Here is a 20,005-nt window from a genome sequence, read left to right as displayed (position 1 = left end):
CACTAGTCTTGTTGCCGGGATTCATCATTTGACTCCGTGAAGATTCAAGAACGTTAAGGCCAGTGACGATATTTTATTGTTTTAGAGTAGACTCGCGTACTGACGGATATTGTTGTTTATTTTATTGTACATATTTTTACTATAAGCACATGGTTTCATTTAGTTACAACCGATTTAGTTAGCCGGTTAGACAGTATTTAGATAAGTAAAATGTCCGATTAGCATAAGTAGCTATTCTGTCGTTTAATATTGAATATACATATTATCTTTTATTCTGACGTTATACAAAATTTAAGAGAACAAACAGTTCATTTTGTTCGTTTTCTGTTAAAATACTTCTACAGTTGTATCAAAGCTTTACTCAAAACACCAGCGCCGATACAATAAAACACGCATATCGAAATATGCGTGTTTTGTTGTATCACATTACATTTTGCAGTTTTTTAATAAAGCCATTTAAACTATAGAACAAATCAAACTATTTCACTAAATATTCAGTTGCTGAAGAAATTGTTTCGATACGAACCTCGAGAACTTCAGGCTTTGTGTATTTTTTCTTTGGTATACGACATTTTTTAAATTTTGAATTTTAATTTTTAAGCATCCTGTATTCCAAAGAAAACAAAACGCAACTCACTTGATAAAACCCTCATAAAATAAAGGTATCCGGACATTACGTACGTAATGAGTACGAGTCATGAGGCCGGGAATCAAACAGGCGATTGTTTTCTACCCTCCACCGTTTGTATGGGACAAAAGATGGTCCGATAAAAATCATGCCAGTAGAAGTTGCTTTGTTATTGAATTTTCTTGTTATAATTTACGTTCACTTTTTAAGTTGTTCACATACTTTGTCAGCATACATAATATTGATAATTTGTATCAATTACTGCTCATTAATTAGGGATTAACTCCACATTACTTGTACGTATTTCGAACACACGGTCATATGTTATCATCTGTAAAGCAATCATTACTAGAACGATAGATAAAAAGCTAGTGCGTCACTGATTAACCATAATGAGAGATATGTAGGAAGAGCTCGAGATACGGCTTATACTTAAAAGAATTTTTTATTCTCTGGATATACGTCGCAATTTAAAAAAAGCATTGCTTGTTTAGGTTGACTTTGTGACTCCCAAAATTATTTGACATCGTCACCCTGTCCTACACCGACTCCGACTAATGTAAAAAACTGCACAATCAAAATATGTCACGCAGGGGGTCACGCCGCGCCATCACCCTTTCACTCCCTTTTTTGTCACATTTTTTTGCAAAAAATAACGTTTTTTGCCGATTTTTAACGCGAATTTCGCACGGTTAGTTATAACGGGGTGACACGGTGATTTGAATGCGTTGCTAATTTCGGCTGCCGAACAGTACCGAACCCTTTCTAAGCAACAAAGGGACAATGACTTATCTCACGTAGGGATGTCTACCTGTTTTTATACAAATGTCACAAACCTTTCCGTTGACCTCTTGACATCTTTTTGTGCGGATTTGCGGATACCAGAGGAAGATAGTTAATCAACGACTATTGTTAATTTAAGAAGGGTTATCTAGATGTTTTATTACGTTTACGAGATACTATTTCTTTGGATTCAGAATTTTTGACAATTTCTTTGAACGATACACTAATACAATTTTATCAATTGCGAAATTAAAGAAAAGAATAAATTCAAATATATGATTTCCGAAGTTACTGACTACCTAAAATAAAATCTAAGATTTGTCTGTGTGTGAATTAATTGTTTAACAAAATTGCTGTAATAAATGATGGCCCGCGGCAACGTCCATATTATGTTCTCATACAATTTGAGATGCAATCTCACGCAGTCTCTCGTTTTGTCAGAATGCTCTATTTAAACTTTTGACTTCATAATAACATACCTATTACAAGGTACATTTGTGAGGCCACCTGCTGAGTCCCTTAGGTGTCCTTGGCTTGGATTCAATAATCAGACATACTTTAAAGGTCTAAGCAAGGGAAATCCAACCTTATGCAATACGCATAAGTTTTGAATTTGTTTGAACCGCTTTGCAATAAAATACGTAGCCACAGGGCGTATCTGTTTTGTCAAGTTAGTCATGTGAATAATTCTTCACAAATCCTTTTAGTGATTATCATTACTGTTGTAAGGGGAATCAACAAAAGACTAAGTACATAAAACCAGCACATATAGGTCTAATTTTTAACGGAAGAACGGATCACTCTTAATGAACATAAATACATACGATGATTTAATGATTTGACATGAATGATCACGCAAGTATGTCAGACAAATACTCGTAAGGGCAACTTTATATGGGTTATGAAAAAAATACCTAGGTAGTATTTATGATTTGACATGAATGATCACGTAAGTATATCAGACAAATAAGGACAATTTTATATAGGTTATGAAAAAAAATACTATTTTGAGATAAGTGGCTTGTATTTTAAAGCCAATAAAGAATATTAAGACTAGGTAGTATTTATAAGTATGTAGTAAGTAAACACTTAGACTATAATATTACATCATCATGATTCAAAGAAAAAGTCTTCTATAATACTTTAGGAGCTAAATCATGAAATCATTCAAGAATTGATACAAAAGTAAAACGAGTGTATCATTTCTTTGTGTAGAGCCCTCTACGGCCAGCACGCCTACGCGCTACGCCGTAGCCGCGTCCTCGTAGACACAGATCGATTTGCGGTTACAAGTGACAAAGTTTTTCAAGATGGCGCCCGGGGGTCTCAGAAGGGGGGGGGATGCTCATATTTTTTACTGTCGGGGTGAGCACTGGAGCCGATCGCAACACCGCTCTCCACTCTCTCGGCCTCTTAAAAGCTACCGTCGTGTGTCTGTGTTCGTTTCGGATGTGTACTTAATGGCGATCTATGTGTGGGGCGCATTGCGGCGGCATCTTTACATGAGCTGCGAATTTTGCAGTCTGCAATAAACGACGTTCATATACCTTCCAACCACCTAAATGTGAAAGAGTTCGAAAGATAATGTAATTGTATCTTTTGTACTCAATTAGATACAAGATCCTGATTACATTTTTATCGTCATATTTTGAATAGGAGGCGTATTCTGATTATAATAACAGTTATGAATTTGTTATAGATGGTCAAACTTATAACGCTTTTAAAGTTTCGTTAAAGAAATGTCACAAAATGAAAAAAATCTCTAAATATATATAATAGTCGCGTTATGTATTTACAGACAGACGACGCTCAGTTTAAAACATACGCCTTGAAATTTAAAACATACGTATTCTTCAAATAATGCAATTTTAATATCATAACTTAAAATGACTTTATATACTTAATTCAACGTGTTAAAAAGAAATTCTAGATTACAAGTGAGCATTTTAATCGGGACAGTCATCAATTATGTATGTTACAGCAGTTAATAACATTTGCGGGAGTCAACACGGTAGATACACGCTGTCCCGGATAATGCGGCGCACGCCCGACGCCGCGGGCTGTGTACTGTGCAGAGGCAGAGGGACGCTACTGGCTTTTCTGTTTGACTTGCAACTTGATTTCGTTGGAATGTCTACACAAACCGGGCATAGCGGGCAGTTTGTACGCATGTTTCGAATATACGAGTACTCTAATCCATGGTTTCGAGAAAACTTATTTTAAGTATGAGACGATCTTAAAATTCTATAATGAAGGTCTAAACCCTTTAATCTGGACAATATGGCTGTTTAAAAAACAGAGGGATGCTGATGGCTTTTAAAATTGACTTGCAGATAGATTTCGCTAGAATATGTACACAGAATAGTTAAAGGTAAGATTTTGCAATCAAGTTTCTTTTAAGGTGTCATGTGGGTAAGACCGGCATATAAAATGTATTACCGGAAAAACCGTCATAAGGTAAGAACCAAGAACTATACGTAAGTACGTCGCTCATACACTGTAAGTGGAGTATCAGTAAAAACGCTAGAGTTAAAAGCGACGAAAAAGCTTGTAGACGGTATTCTCCACATTGACCTTATTTGGTACGCTTTAAATTGCAAATTCTGTGGCCGCGGTTAAGTGCCAATTGATATCCAATTAGAAAGCATTTATGAAAGAAAGAATGGCTAGCTGACTTTTTAAGTATAATAAGAAATACATGTATTTAATTATCAACCATTATTAATATACGGCCTACGAAACCGACACATAACAAAAGCGTTTAGAACTATTTGATATCATTTTTAAATTTAACAATAATTAAGGTATTTATTTGTTTCATGTTTAATTTTTTTTTTTTGCAAAAAATATATATATTATACCTACAGCTATTTAAGTTAAAATGCAAATCATATTTCATATTTTAATGTCCTCTATTCATTGCTAAGCCAATATTTGCTCTAACAACCTCTCTCGATTCTAACATTATTTTAAGAATTACGTTTTAAAAATGAAATTACTCGTTTAAAAACTCACCTACGATTCGCTGTACCTTGTCTGCCTTGTGCACACAATCCGGAGTAGCGCACAAATTAATTTCGAATGGCCCGCGGGCCTGCCGTAGACACGTGCAGTATGGTTATTGATAATGTAACTAGATCATAAATAGCCTCTAGCTACTGCGGAAGACCACATGGGAAAAAAGGAATTGATTTAAAAGTATATTAATGTTTATGTAAAGTTATTGTCATGTTTTGTTGCAAAATCTGTTAAAGGTTAAATTAGCCACATGCATGAAGTGTAAATTTGAACCAAATAATTTCTATTCGGATGATTGTTATCGTTATAGGATGCTACAAATGCATTTTCGTTATAAAATTATCATTTAACTGCTTAAAATAACATACTTAGTGTAATAAAATTAAAAGTGTAATTATAAACATAATCAAATTGTAGCTCACGGGCGCAAACCAACAAATTAACATAGAATTAATGCATGTATGTATTTCATTAAGTGAAATTTGAGATCAATAAAAAGAATTTAACCACAAGTCAACCCTTGCCTACAATTTTTAAATTTCGGTTGTGCCAGAGCATCATATTGATTTCGACATTTATGTTTCCTAGAACTCATTAGTATGCGTGTTTGGAGACATTTTTTTTTATGTGAGCGCTTGTTTGTTATCGTGAATCTAAAATTGGTGATTATAATTGCGTATTGTGAACGCTAATAGATGAGATTGATGCCAATTAATTTTCTGATCAAATTGGTCAATTTGATCATCCCGTCTGGACGAACCTTAAGAACTGGCAAATTGTCTATGCTATACAATTTAAAAAGTTTATGTGTAAAGGTTTGACTAAAGAATATGCAGTTCAATATTGTGTATAAATTCGTAAATACTTAGTTAAATCAGAAACTTTACATTTAATGAATGAATATAAGTGATATATAGGCTTCATACCTACTACTTACTTCCGAAGCTTATGGTCCAGCCCAAAAGGTAAGAAGTAATTTGTTACCAGATCGATTGATATCTACAAACAACTACTATACTATACTTCGATTTACATTGTGAGCTGCACTTGTATTTCTTTGTATACTTTGGCAATAGACAATGCCTATAGAATAGATTTCAAGTTCATCCATGGTATTTAAAAATAATAAAACGAATTATTAGTGTAGAGTAGCTGAAATACACGAACAACATTAGTAACAAACGTCAGATGTGTCCGAACTGTAACGTCATCGGTTCTGTAGAATTCGCGCCAAAAATTATGAGCGTTTCAATCACTCAATTTTTTTTAACATTTAAATATTTTTGAATAAAATAATGTGAAGATTTATAAAAGTATTTTTATGTTTTCCGGTGTTCAACCGATATAAATAATGATTTTTTTTTTTTTAAATCATGCTTGGGGCTAATTTGACAATAGAGAATGAGGTTGGATGAACACCATGAGAAAAATAAACTCGATTGCGATAGGAAAACAATGAATATTAGAATGCCCACAAGAAAACAAAACTGGAGTACTGATCTCAAATATCAGAGCTGTTAGAGTTTTGCAAGCTTATACGTGTATATAATCGTGTAATAGCTTATTCCCGACGAATTGAACAAAATAATAACACAGCCAACATAGCAGAACATAAGGGATATCAGATCTTTCCCTATCACGCCAGCGACAAAGGGGGCTTAAAACAAAAAGAACAAAAGCACGAAACAATGCTCGGATACGCACAGTTTAATGTGAGAGTTTTGTACCCATTATGCTCGTATATTGACTGCATACTATCCTGAACTCGTATTATAACAAATTTTGATTGCAAAAACCGCGTCTAAGTACTAAATGATTAAAGTTTGTATTGCAAAAAAACTGAAAAGAATATACGATGTTAGGGAAATATGCCATAAATATGGGAAGAACGGACTCGTAGGGATCAAATCATTGTACCTAATTGAATCGTTTTGTTTTTAATTTTCTCTTTATATTAGTTATGTGCTCAACATATTTCAAGTGGGTACTTCGAGTCTGCTAAATTGTGGGATGAGAGGAAATTATTTTTGCAATATGATAATATTAAATACTAAACCAAGATTTTTGATGCCTAAGTTAAGAGAACAAAGAAATTTGAAAATAAAGCTACTAAAAGGGGTAGAATAAAGGAGGTACCTACAAAAAGTAGCATATCATACCGAGTTTAACGAGTCAGTATAAACCAAGGTTCATACATTCTTTCCTATTGGAAATAATTAACTTGAGGTGACTTCCTCAAGTCCTACCTGACTTTTACTTTCAATTGTTTGAATATATAAAATATAAATTGCATGCAATGCGAAGAACCAGCAAGTACAATCAGTTACGAAATACTTATAATGCGAATAATATACGAGTCGAATCCTCGTATCACATACGCATTTGCTTTTAAAACCATTCTCCGCATTTCCCAGCCGCAGCAGCATCACCGTATCGCGGATATCTAAATATGCGGATCCTATTAAATCTGAAATAGCTATCCAATCAGTGCGCTCACGCTTCGCCGCGTTTATGCGTCGTTACGGAGTAATGTTCGAGAACCCGTACTTATACTTAACTGTACCTATGCCTTACTATTTAGTTACTAATTTTGAATTCAAACATAAAGTATACAGATACACAGATAAGACATAGACCTTTAAGAAAAAAAAGAATAGGGACGAGTTCCCATGTTTTGTACTTGATTTGAAATCTAAACTAAAATTTTACTGAATTATTTCTTTTATAGCAAGAACAAAAGCAGGTAATACATGCGTTTTATAAACTAGGTAGCCGTATTGTGACCGTGCGAAGTGCATGGTGGGGGTAAGTAAAGCGATCCAGCGCATAAGGTGGTAAACATTAGAACTAACTGCTGATAGCGTCTTTAACATTTCGTACAAGTTAAATGGCTCGAAATGAAACTTTGATTTACGATTACTCCTGAAATATTAATTTAAATTGTATAGTGGAAGGGACCATTGTAATCTGTATGAAATATTTAATATAAGTAACTGATTTAGTTTGATAATTATTAATACTGTATCCGTGTAAATAGCTTTGCAAATGCCACATACTATGTGATCTTTTTCTAGAAGTTAAGAATGGATATAGTAAATTATCCTTAAAAGACACACGCGGACTTTTTTGTAGACCCATGAAAGAGAGACAACCCTACCATACATTGTGTTGTTATAGCTCAAACGGATTAGGCACCGTTTTCGATTAAAGCTCCTAGCCAGCGTGATTTTTTCGACAACATCGTTATATTTCAACTAATTTACACCAAACTTTAACAAGTTGTATACCTAAACCTTCCTCAAGAATCACTCTATTCATAGATGAAGGTCATATGAAAATCTGTTCAGTAGTTTTTGGTTTTGGAGTAAATTTATAAGATGTAGTGCATTGGCGTTTTCCCCTAGACTTGCGGACGCTAAGTTGCGTGACAGTCGTGCACATAGCGAATCATAACTTTGCATAAATCATGTTAGGAATTAAACGTTTCGTCCTACAGAAGTACAAACTATTATGATTGTTCTTTACCTTTACGTAATGATTATAAACCAAAGTTACACCAACTACTTAAGAGTATGATTCTACAGGTAGAAGTTTCTCAAAGTTGGACGAGGTCGCGAGTCACGTTAACACAAACATGATGGCACACTCTATCCGAAAACACGTCTAGGACTGTACCTATAAATACGTCTGTTGCGCTGGAGGTCGGTCTCTCCACGCGGTATTACATAACATTCAAAAGAGCCTCGGTAATTTTCCGCGGCTTCGCATCCCTGGATCCCTCTTCTGTCAAAACTCCCCCGCGATTGATAAAATAGCTCCGCTGCACAAACCGCCGAAACGGTAGAAAACTCACAAAAGGCAGAAAGTCCTCAACGACTCTCAGCCTAAACGCTTTAACTATGTCCCAACCCCATACTTCAGGATTGCTCACTCTACTTGTCTCCAAAAACCCGTGAATATTTCATAGGATTCTAAGCCTAATAACAGCGGAGCAAGTGTTAGCTTTCTGTGGGGCGGTCGAGATAATGATGGCACTTCAGCCGATGGCTTTGGTATTGCTTCTAATTGGTGGTGGTCCTCATGTAAAACTGTTGCACGCGCCACCCCTATATTCGAACATAAGTAGGTAGGAATATACATAATAGGTACCTATTGTATAAATATCTATTCAATATCCATACTATAGAACTTGCATTCGAGTTCAAGCCTAAATGTGCATTGTAACTAAACAAATACATGCTACTATGGAGACAAATACACTATATGGAATCCTTTGTTTCAATGAGGTAATAGCAACTGTACAGGACGCGCTTTCATACTCGTACATGCCTAATATGCATACCCTCATTATTAAGTGCACACCGTGTAACATCAAACTAGTTCAAGCAACTCACTTAAATTAACTGCTCAGTGAGAATATCCTCAAATGTAACGCAATATCGTAAACTAAACAATCATTTTTGCTGCTACTCTATAAAATGTTAAAAGTTAATTACAAAGAATAGGTTGTTTCAATAAACTTACTTATTAGTTTCGCTTATCAACTACTAGCTTTCTAAAGAATACAACCTTGTTTACCGGTATTAGGATACAAGTTCAAAAACAGTGTATATAAGAAAGAAACAGTGTTCAGAATGCGTGTATATTTGTACGAGTAAGGTCATAAATGTGAGACAAGCACAGATTTTAATTAGGGACCGCGTCGAATGCGGTTGTGGCGCAAGGCATTGAACAGAGCGGTACGCGTATTCCTGACATCACTTAGGCACGCTGCAAACGAGCGGCTGAAAAGACCTTTAACAATAAAATTAATAACAATGTACGTGCCTACAAACACATACTAATTAACAAGAGCTAGTACCGAATGAAAATATTGATAATTTGGTATACATCTCGCTTTTACTTACCTACTTTTTAGGGTTCCGTAGCCAAATGGCAAAAAACGGAACCCTTATAGATTCGTCATGTCCGTCTGTCTGTCCGATTCTGTCACAGCCACTTTTTTCCGAAACTATAAGAGCTATACTGTTCAAACTTGGTAAGTAGATGTATTCTATGAACCGCATTAGGATTTTTACACAAAAATAGAAAAAAAAAAACAATAAATTTTGGGGGGTCCCGATACTTGGAACTGAAACTCAAAAAATCTTTTTTCATTAAACCCATACGTGTGGGGTATCTATGAATAGGTCTTCAAAAATGATATTTAGGTTTCTAATATCAATTTTTTCTAAACTGAATAGTTTGCGCGAGAGACGCTTCCAAAGTGAAAAAAATTGTGTCCCCCCCTGTAACTTCTAAAATAACAGAATGAAAAATCTAAAAAAAATATATGATATACATTACCATGCAAACTTCCACCGAAAATTGGTTTGAACGAGATCTAGTAAGTAGTTTTTTTTTAATACGTCATAAATGTACGGAACCCTTCATGGGCGAGTCCGACTCGCACTTGGCCGCTTTTTTTTCAATACTTATTCAAACAAGGGCAACTGGGCAATCGCGTTATTGATATTGGGTATGATTAAGTAATCGGCTGATAACGAATCTCATGATTCGTTATCAGTCGATTACTTATGATAAAACACATTTTTGCTTGATATGCACCTTAGGGCTGCGATCCATGTCGCGCTAGCTGCATAATTGACGCGAATTCATCGTTGTACGCTATAAATAATGTACAACTCTCGAATTACAAACTACAGGCATATTCATTTAGATTCAGAGAGGAGGATGTAGAGACTATAACATGTTTTTTTATATATCATGCCCTGAAAGTGGGTCATTGTTGATCTATGAAGTGCGCGGAAAGTGATGTTTTTATTCTAGTGCGGAAAAGTGGTGTACTCCTCTGTGTCCCCGTCCCATAAGCAACTGGAAAACAAATGGAAAATATTGTCCTATTTACCCGCCTGCTAAATGCTAATTGTTATAATTTGACTAATACCGCATTGGATCTTTTTTTTATCAAAAAGGATGCAAATTGTTTATATAAATTATTTTTGATTTCTTTTGTTGAATTTTATTTACATCGAATTTATAAGGATTATATAAAAAAGTTTATTTATAAGCCTTAAACTTGCATAAGTGAGCAAAGGCATAATCTTATGCAGCCATACTTAGTTTTTACCATTTTTGGCATTATTCATGTAAATAAAATAAAATATAAGATCATAATTACCTACTTATTTTATTTTACTCATTTAATATTCAAATTCCATAAACATTTTCATAAAGTTGGCTGTATGTCTAAGCATGTCAGGCCATTCTCAGTGTAGGGTTTCGTACCATTAGCATTCTGTCAAAATAGGGCTAATAGTAAATATCATGTACGTTACAAGCATAAGGCGTACCTTTGCAGGGGTTTGTATGTCTTTTTACTAAGAGAAGATTTTTTGTCATAACTCAAAAACAACTGGACCAAACATGTTCGCTGTAGTTTTAATTTAAAGTATTCGTTTTCATCAAACTTTTGTTTCACGATTGTTTTCATATTTTTAGACACATGGTTCAAAAGTTAGAGGGGGGGGGGGGGCATATATCTTTTCTTTAGGAGCGGTTACTTCCAAAAATGTTAACTTTACCATAAAATGGTTTTTGGAGATCCTTATTTGTTTTGAAATACCTATCCAATGATACCTCATCCCTATCGAATAAAAGTAAATAAATAAAAAAGCGGCCAAGTGCGAGTCGGACTCGCCCATGAAGGGTTCCGTACTATTTATGACGTATTAAAAAAACTACTTACTAGATCTCGTTCAAACCATTTTCGGTGGAAGTTTGTATGGTAATGTATATCATATATTTTTTTTTAGATTTTTCATTCTGTTATTTTAGAAGTTACAAGGGGGGGGGGACACACATTTTTCCACTTTGGAAGTGTCTCTCGCGCAAACTATTCAGTTTAGAAAAAAATGATATTAGAAACCTCAATATCATTTTTGAAGACCTATCCGGTTATATGCGGCTATAATGCGGTTTGAGCCGTATAGCTCTTATAGTTTCGGAGAAAAGTGGCTGTGACATAAACGGACAGACAGACGGACATGACGAATCTATAAGGGTTCCGTTTTTTGCCATTTGGCTACGGAACCCTAAAAAAGACGTATGGGAGGTACCCCAAAAAAATATTATTATAGTTTTTATTTTATTATATGTTTTTCGCCAGGGGTTATTTATTTTCAGACATGCAAAGTCTCCAATTGCAAAAGAAGTCGTAAGGAAAAATACATGGCCAATTCATACTGATTTTGCAAATTTGCCTTGTTTAGTTTCCTAGCATTCAATATGAAAAGTTGTGTGTTTAACTCAGGCAAAGGCACCATTCTAGTCTCCGACTATATTTCATCCCTTGGTTAACAATCTACTAGAGTTAGACCAAGTTAAGTAAGTTAACAAAGCGTGGAAAATCGTTCCACGCTTTTGACATTTCTGTTTGTTAGAAAAGAGATTTATATGTGATTGCTAAGTTTTATTAATAAGGGGTAAATAGTTTATTTTTTTCATTTTTCTACGGTTATCAATGAAAAATCGACTCATAATGAATTAATTGTGCAACTTCCATTCTAATATTTAACTCCCGATTCCATAGGTACGTTCCTTTTACCAAAATTGTTCGGGTAAACTACCCTCAAGAAATACTTCCTATAAGTGTACACTTAATTTACAGTCGTGTTTTGTGAAATACACATATGTTTAAAGTAAAATGTTTAAAGTGAAACTTTCAAAATATTTCACTCGAAATGAGTGCCTTTCATCCCTCGCTTTCATTCTCATTCACAACGTATCCACGCCTACAACAAACACCGACGGACGCCATCGAATATCCCAAAATCGATTTTAACTAGAGCTACAAAAAGCAACATCCTCTTTATAACCTTCGCATAGGAGCACCGAAGATCGTGCCTCGCTTCACATTCCTGCTGCGACCCAACACCGCAGTTTACGATCCGCATTAATGACAAACGGTAACGACCGGGAAGAGAATCGATTCAGCGCAGATTTTACTATCGACTCGCTATAACAGATGGAATGTTTGCTTAGACGATTGGGATCCGTGGATGTGTTGGAGTTACATTTGCAATACGAAGCATGATATTTATTGATGTCAGGATTATAAAGTGTGTGGATAAGATTAATACCAAGACATACAGTTGCTAATTGTTAGGTTGGTAAATAATACGAATTATTATGTTGAGTTGTTACTTGATCATTTGGCGAAATTAAATTATGCGAAAAAAAATTCGGCAATGATTTAGAGAACCGCTCAATCAAGCTCATAAAAAACCAACAATTGTTCAATCTGCACTATAAATTTTATCGGTTTATCTATGTATTGTATGCGTTGTGTTTATTATGTCTCGATGATAATCTCAAGTTAGAGACTCTTGTAATGATTATCTAAATCATCTCTGTGCATGCTCGATTCCTAATCTGTAGCTATTGGTATTTATATACCTACCTCCTTTTTTAATACATTTAGTGTGAGAATCTTAATTTTGTTAGTTTAACTATGATATCTACATTGTTTTGTTTGTATACGATAACTGAATTAATATAATTATTCAACATATACCATACAGAGACAATCGGTTGCTATCTACATATTGTTTTTTAGGTATATAAAATAGAATATGATACTTGCATCATATTATTTTTAACAGAGTCGTATTAAATAAAAGATTTAGCTATTGTTACGCCTTTTTAGAACAAATAAGCTTAAGGCTGCTATCAGGAGATAAAATATTTAGAATGATTATTACAATCATCAAGCGAAACGACTGGTTAGATAGCGTCAACATACTCGTACTTATATACGACACGAAACGCCAATATCAAGTTATAAAATATTCAAAGATTCATAACATGTGGCCTCTGAATAAATTGTTTTTTACTTTCGATTCTCATAGTTTCCTACGTTTATAAAATATATTCTAGATAGGTATCTTTTGTAACAGATTTAGCAAGTTATGAACTTTACAACAGAATATGAGGGCGTACCGTGAGCCACGTTCGACGTATTGCCTCCCTGTTACACTTACGTATGAATGTACAAGTACGACAAAGTGGTTCGCGGTAGGCCCTTGGGTTTCTACTTTAGTAGCTACTTTTCCAAAAAATGTATTACAAGTTTTTTTACTGCAGGTTTATAAAAAATCACTACTTATAACTACAGCCAAAAACGTTGATTTCTGTACCACTTCATACCTTGTCATAGTGACAATCAATTCGAAAGTACGAAATGTTATAGATATCGAAATTTCTTGACCGTACAGTATTAATATTTATTCTTTTCGCAGAATAGGTAGTGCTATGGTTCGTGTTATTCATGAGGACGTGACGCGCAGATTTGTCAAATCTAACCTTTATTAGCACGACATTACGAGTCAAGACTCGCGTCTTCGTGAATGAAATATATAGTGACATAAACTTCACTGTTATTGAATCCAAATATCTTAAAAAATTTATATTTATATGACCGGAAGCTAGTTCTTTTTATTCAATTATTTATGTGAGAATAACTCAATGTTCTGTCCCAGATTGCTCAAAAATAGGAATACTAATGATTTAATTTATATGGTTTCCGCACATAGTTAAAGATCCTCTAATTTCTGTATTTTTCTCTTATCGTATGAAATATATATGGAATCTAGGAGAACGCGGTCTACAATTCATTTTCACCGGCCTTGGACAATGGTGATGTTGGGTAACTATCGTTTTGCTCTTATGACATAAAATAAACATGCCTACTCGGAAATTTTGACAGCCTACGCGTCATGGAATAACCAGCAACAAATTATCTAACTAGTTATGTAAAAAAAACCCCTTATCATTATTTAATAATTAACATCACTGAGTTGCACAAATTATACCGGTATAGGTAGACATTTAAATTTTTCTGGAAATGTGTTTTTCTATTAGTACTATAATGACATATTGTTAAATTAAGTATTTCTTATTACACAAAAATATGGACCCACTATATAGAAAAACGTGTTTTATTGTTTTTTTTATCTGTACAATAATAAAACATTCAAACGTCAGTCTCAAACAAAAGTTCAAAATGCGACATACTAGTATGATGGTCCGGAACCCTCGAGACGCGAGACTAATTCGCTTGACCTGTTTTATTTTTCAACGAGCGACCCGCCCCGGCTTTGCCTTCTCATAAACCTTCCTCAGGAAACACTCTATTGATAGGTACTTAATTACCTATCAATAGAGCCTGAAAATCGTGGGGGACTTTGTTTTATAAGGTGTAGTGATATAAAATACAGCTTTTAAATAATAACACTTACCTTAAATTTCAAAGTTTTGCTGTCATTCGCCTTGAGACCAGGTGATACTTTAAGCGGAACTATACAACTCATTACCTATTCAAATCCAGTCCACCGTGTACGGCGATTCACTTGACAGTAATTGTCAACGAAAATATTATATCTTCTTTGTCATATCTTTCCGATAAAGTAAGTAGATAAGACAATAGCCGGATTTACGTAGAATTAAGCGAATCTTAAGATATGGTAGGCGCAAGCAGCGCAGTGGGTAACAGATATTTACGAGATATGCGCGACGCGCAGTTCTATAGCGTAGGCCAACGTCTACGCGTCGCCAAGGCCATAAAACTTCCCAAAATGACGTTACGCAACCGCGATTCGCGATACGCCGCTGCGACTGCTAATCGTTATCACATCAAGCGCGTATGAGGCCTAAGGAAGGTTACACTAGACATGGAGCGGCAAGTACCTGATATATTAAGAATTTTCGACATACTTAACGGACAAAAATATATCTTAAATAACTGACCTGTTTTGTCATCATTATTAACTATGGAATCTCCTTCAGCTTCAGCACCTGAAATAAGAAGATAAAGTTTGTAAGATGTCGTACCTATACTTAAATATCTCCAAACTATCTTGACACTTGTTCAATGCTCATGATTTGAATAAATAAAAGTTGAGCCTTGAGACAGAAGATTTTTTGACCTCAATCGTGAGATATTTTAATGACAGGCTCTTTAGTAGCGTCTGGCATTTAGGTACCATATTTTGGCAGTCGATAAAAGTATTTATAACATCCCGTAAAGCTTGTTTACGTTTTTGATTTGTGACAGTACATGCGTTCTGTGCATTGTTGAAGAAGCTCGGGGCAACTGATCAAAATTTACGTTGTTATTGACAACGCTCATGCGCTTTGAGAACTGTTAATACACAACTTGACACAAGAGTATTTACTTGGCTGGAGAACTTTTTTTTTTCTGTGTCTATTTACTTGATCAAGTTAAGTCATAAAGATGTTGATCACATATGAATCACAAGTAGTCATGTAAGGTAGGTTGCTCTTTGAATTTTCTGGCCGTTAATCTAACGCATTAAAATTTAAATTCATAGGTAACTCCGTACAAAACAACTACAATGATTCATTTATCAGTTTTTGATTCCTGTACTTATATAATCGGTTTTATCGTTCTTCATACCAGTAGGTATACGATAACATTGTATCTGATAACGTATCATCATAAATATGTATATGTATATAATGAAGTAAAATATTTATGTCAATTCTTTTTCGTACTATCAATTAAGACTACTACCTAGTTAAGTGAGCATCGATAAACCCACGAGATACCTACAAAATGTATGGACTACAAAAAAAAGTTACACCGATCTCTTGACAACTTGTATGCCGAAAAGATGCAGATTACTAGTATAAATATTTCGTTAACTGTACCTATGTTAAACTTTATCCCCTTAGGTATTCAAAAAATTTTACAAACCTTAATTATTAATTTATGTTTTATCTCTTTCTTACAAAAACATACCTAAGTCAAAATGACAAACAAACTATTAATAGTTATTACCCCTTCGGCCGCGTACGCAACCAGAGCTTCGTAACTAGATGCGATCGAAAACTATTTCTGCCTTGTACGAAACCGGTTGCGATCAAAAACTAATTTCGTCTTACCCGTAACCAGTTACGATCGAACACTTCTCGTTCTTATACGAAACCAATGTCTGGGCCATCTAGCTATAGGTTTTTTTTTTTTCAAATATTTTGTCATGATACTCATGATAATTTCTTATCCTGTGCATTTTTTGGAAACTATTGATTTAACAAAACTCAACTCAAGCCAGTGTCTTTTAAGGAACAAGGTTACATTGTATTTGCCAACAAAGTATTTGAATATTATCAACTGGTACAATTTTTGTGTTCTGATTTTTGACTAGATATATAACGAGTACGGTACTTATACTGTATAACAAGGTGTATAAATATAATCTTAGCTGACTTTATCAACGGTCGAAAGGTTTCGTACAACAAAGAAAAGTGTTCGATCGTAACTGATAACTAGTAAGACGGAATCAGTTTTTGATCGCAACCGGTTTCGTACAAGGCAGAAATAGTTTTCGATCGCATCTGGTTACGAAGCTCTGGTTGCGTACGCGGCCGAAGGGGTTATTACTTAGGCTTGAAGTGCGTTTCTGAATAAGTAACGCCGTCTGTCACCACTGAAATCCTAGGCCTAAATTTCAAATATTTTTTACAGAATGTCCTTTTCATGTGGCGTGTTGAGTATGTATGATTTTATTCGTATTTTAACAAAAACTCTTTAGATGACAACGCGTACCGTCGGTGACCCACACGTCCGCTGTTTGAGGATCACTCCTCGGAATTTTGCACAGAAAGTGTACTACGTAGTGACGTATACCTAATTTTGACAGAGGTAAACATATATTTTTCCTCAATCTCCTTTTGACCACAAACGCTCTAAGGATTTGAACGACAAAATGTATTTTACATGCTTTTATTTAACTTGCAATGTATCTATGTACCTACCGGTCAAATCTTGCGAGTTAAATTTGACCCACTTCTGTGTGTGTTTGAGATGAAATTTTTCATACATATGTAAATTTGATGGCAATATGTCGATACGATATTACGTTAAAATAGTTTCATTTGTAACTGCCGCGGAAATCGAAGACAATATAATTAATAGTATTATATTTAAAACAGATAATATTGCCTCACCGTGTGACTCACGAACATTATCATAGACAAAATAATTCTGATACTGACCTAGGTACTACGTCTTTTTAATAACGTATCGCAATATTATCTTAAGGCAGGGTCAAAAATAAACCTTACAGTCATATTATAACAGTCAGAGCCTGTTCTTCAGAATCAGTGCGGTACCGGACCGACGGACAGAACATTCGCTGCGTCCTGCAATACCGTCGACGCTCGCTGCTGTATGTGTCCCGTCTACATTACCTTACGAAGGTCGATAACATCGCAAAGTATGTAAAAGTAAAGTCAGTAAAAGTTTGTCCTGAGTTTGCGAGTTTTTATTCCTTTGTGGTCTGCGTTCCAACTGAACGTCTACCGACCATCAATAAGGATTAGTTTTGGCCGAAGGGTATCATGTTCCGGAGGTTCCGCGACCGGCTCCCTGAAACTGCGGGATTGCGTTATACTTACTTTTAAGGCATTTATCTATGGGCCACTAGTCTAGTCTATCTTGAGACTACAACGGTACAATTACACCCGAACACCTGAAATAAAGCCTTTTATTTATATAATAATATAATACAGGGATCCTCTGCAATTTCGACGTAATACAAGCTGGCACCGGCAAGCACTGGCCACCCCTCTGGTACCAGCTAATCGAGCTCAATTGCGTTAACTCATCCACTTGCGTGTAATTACTGACACCCTTCAATCAGCATTGTCTCGCATTAGCATCGCATCACACGGCAAGCGCTTCCTGTTCTTGGTAGATTAAGGACATAGGTAATGTTAATAAAATCACACGTTTAAAACCACAAAAGCTGCAATACCAATAGGGGCACAAAATATGAGACAAAAATATCTATAATTTCATTAACTTTGAGAGTCAGGAGGTAATTGATCTACCCTCACTTCACACCTACAACAAATGATGTCGACAAATGATGTCACTTATTGTTATCTTAAGGAATTAACTAATATCGAGTGGGTATAAATCCAACTTGTTATAAATTTGTCTGAACTTCCTTCCAAAATAATCTGAATTTACTGTAATTTCTGACGAGTTGCTACGCATGTTTCGGTATGCCTTTGCCTTTAGGTATACCTGTTTGTGCTATTTAAATACTTGGGCCATTTGGTAGCCCATTTTCAGCGAAGATATTGTAAATAGTAAAAAAGTGTAATACACTACATCTAACAGCCAATATTAATACTTATCTTCAGTGTCAATAGGGATCTTTACCTTGAAAACATTAGATAAGTGAACAATCATAAAATACACTTTATGATTATAAGAATAATGTTGAACTACACGTTTTTTTTGGTAAAAAGTTTATCAATAATTGATTGATATGATATGATAAGGTAGGTCAGTTATTAAACTAGTTACCTACTTACATATTTTTGTACTGGCAACAGAAATATGGTTACAACAAAAACAATAATTTATTTACAACAATTATGAAATTTAAAAAAACCGCACATGTATTTGTGCTCTGTAAAACGTGAAAAGTCGCAATGTATATTGATTACAAGCAGCCCCTGTAATAATAAAGTACAAAAAACAGACTGCGCGATTGTCCTTTGGGGTGAGCGCAATACGCAACAACCCAAACATCTTGAGACTACGGTACAGTTACGCCCGAACACCTTTCCACCTACTTAGTTTCAATAATACTAGAGGCACGCGACAGGACACTGCCACAAAAGCAATGCACTACAAACCATCATTACGAAGAAAAAGAAGTCAGCCAGCTGCCTCCTACTTCCTCTCCTTACAAAACTGTGTAATACAAGATGTGCGTATTGTAAGGCCGTTTATTTTAGGGCTCATTCATTATGCCACTCAATTTGGCGCGTGTTCTTATCTTTCTATGTGTTTATAGACTTTGTCTGTGTGTTAGTCTCGATGCGTTTATAGACAACGCGTGTTATCGTGTATGTACGCGTGCCGACGGCACTCCTTGATAAGCGGAAGTGATATTAAAGGGGTAAGTATTGAGGTAATAAAAACCACTAAGTAATATTAATTTAAAATAGATCCATTCGTTATTTTCACTGCTGAAGTCATTTTTAGCCAATTTTCATTTTTTAGGTTCAATTAGGGTTTAATAATTTATGCGGAATTTTATTCTTATTTTTCACATTTATTTTTATTATTTTTCTTGATCGTGTGGCTAACACGATTAATTAACCTCTGTTAAATATCACTAATATGATCTAAGTATATTCATACAAGCAGTTCGTTTATCAACCTTATATATTGCAAGGACCGACGAAAGTACGTAAAAATAGTTGTAATGAAGGTTTTAATATTTGAATGAGGAATAAGTTTGTTTTCTTAATACCATACCACTATACATATACTATTTGGTCTGGTTGAAAAGGAAAAAGGCATATCTGTTTTCACCATTTACATCTACACCGGAAAGTTACTATATAATTTGCGAATTCCACGTGGATTGAAATTGGACAACAATGTAAACGTCATTAAGACGAAAGTGGAGGACCCGCGCGAAATCACCTTTTCATACAAACGTAGTCCTCATTTTCCTCTCTGGATATTGA

The 20,005-nt window shown here is 34.9% G+C and overlaps 1 protein-coding gene across 3 annotated transcripts in view; it reads right to left on the bottom strand.

The window, feature by feature from the left end:
* The window catches only part of LOC133526710 (histone-lysine N-methyltransferase PRDM16-like), a 156,420-nt gene that overhangs the window by 74,850 nt on the left and 61,565 nt on the right, over nt 1-20,005 (bottom strand). For 2 of the 3 annotated variants that reach the window (XM_061863428.1, XM_061863429.1), the window contains exon 2: nt 15,236-15,283. In XM_061863428.1, coding sequence (XP_061719412.1) covers nt 15,236-15,283 — 48 coding nt within the window. Of the gene's footprint in view, nt 1-14,727; nt 15,016-15,235; nt 15,284-20,005 lie in introns of those variants that run through there. The other variant, XM_061863431.1, reaches the window with a different exon arrangement.

Source organism: Cydia pomonella, chromosome 16 (assembly GCF_033807575.1).
Source record: "Cydia pomonella isolate Wapato2018A chromosome 16, ilCydPomo1, whole genome shotgun sequence".
NCBI lineage: Eukaryota > Metazoa > Arthropoda > Insecta > Lepidoptera > Tortricidae > Cydia > Cydia pomonella.
The sequence above is the reverse complement of the archived record's forward strand: the minus strand, read 5'-3'. Positions and strand labels throughout refer to the sequence as shown.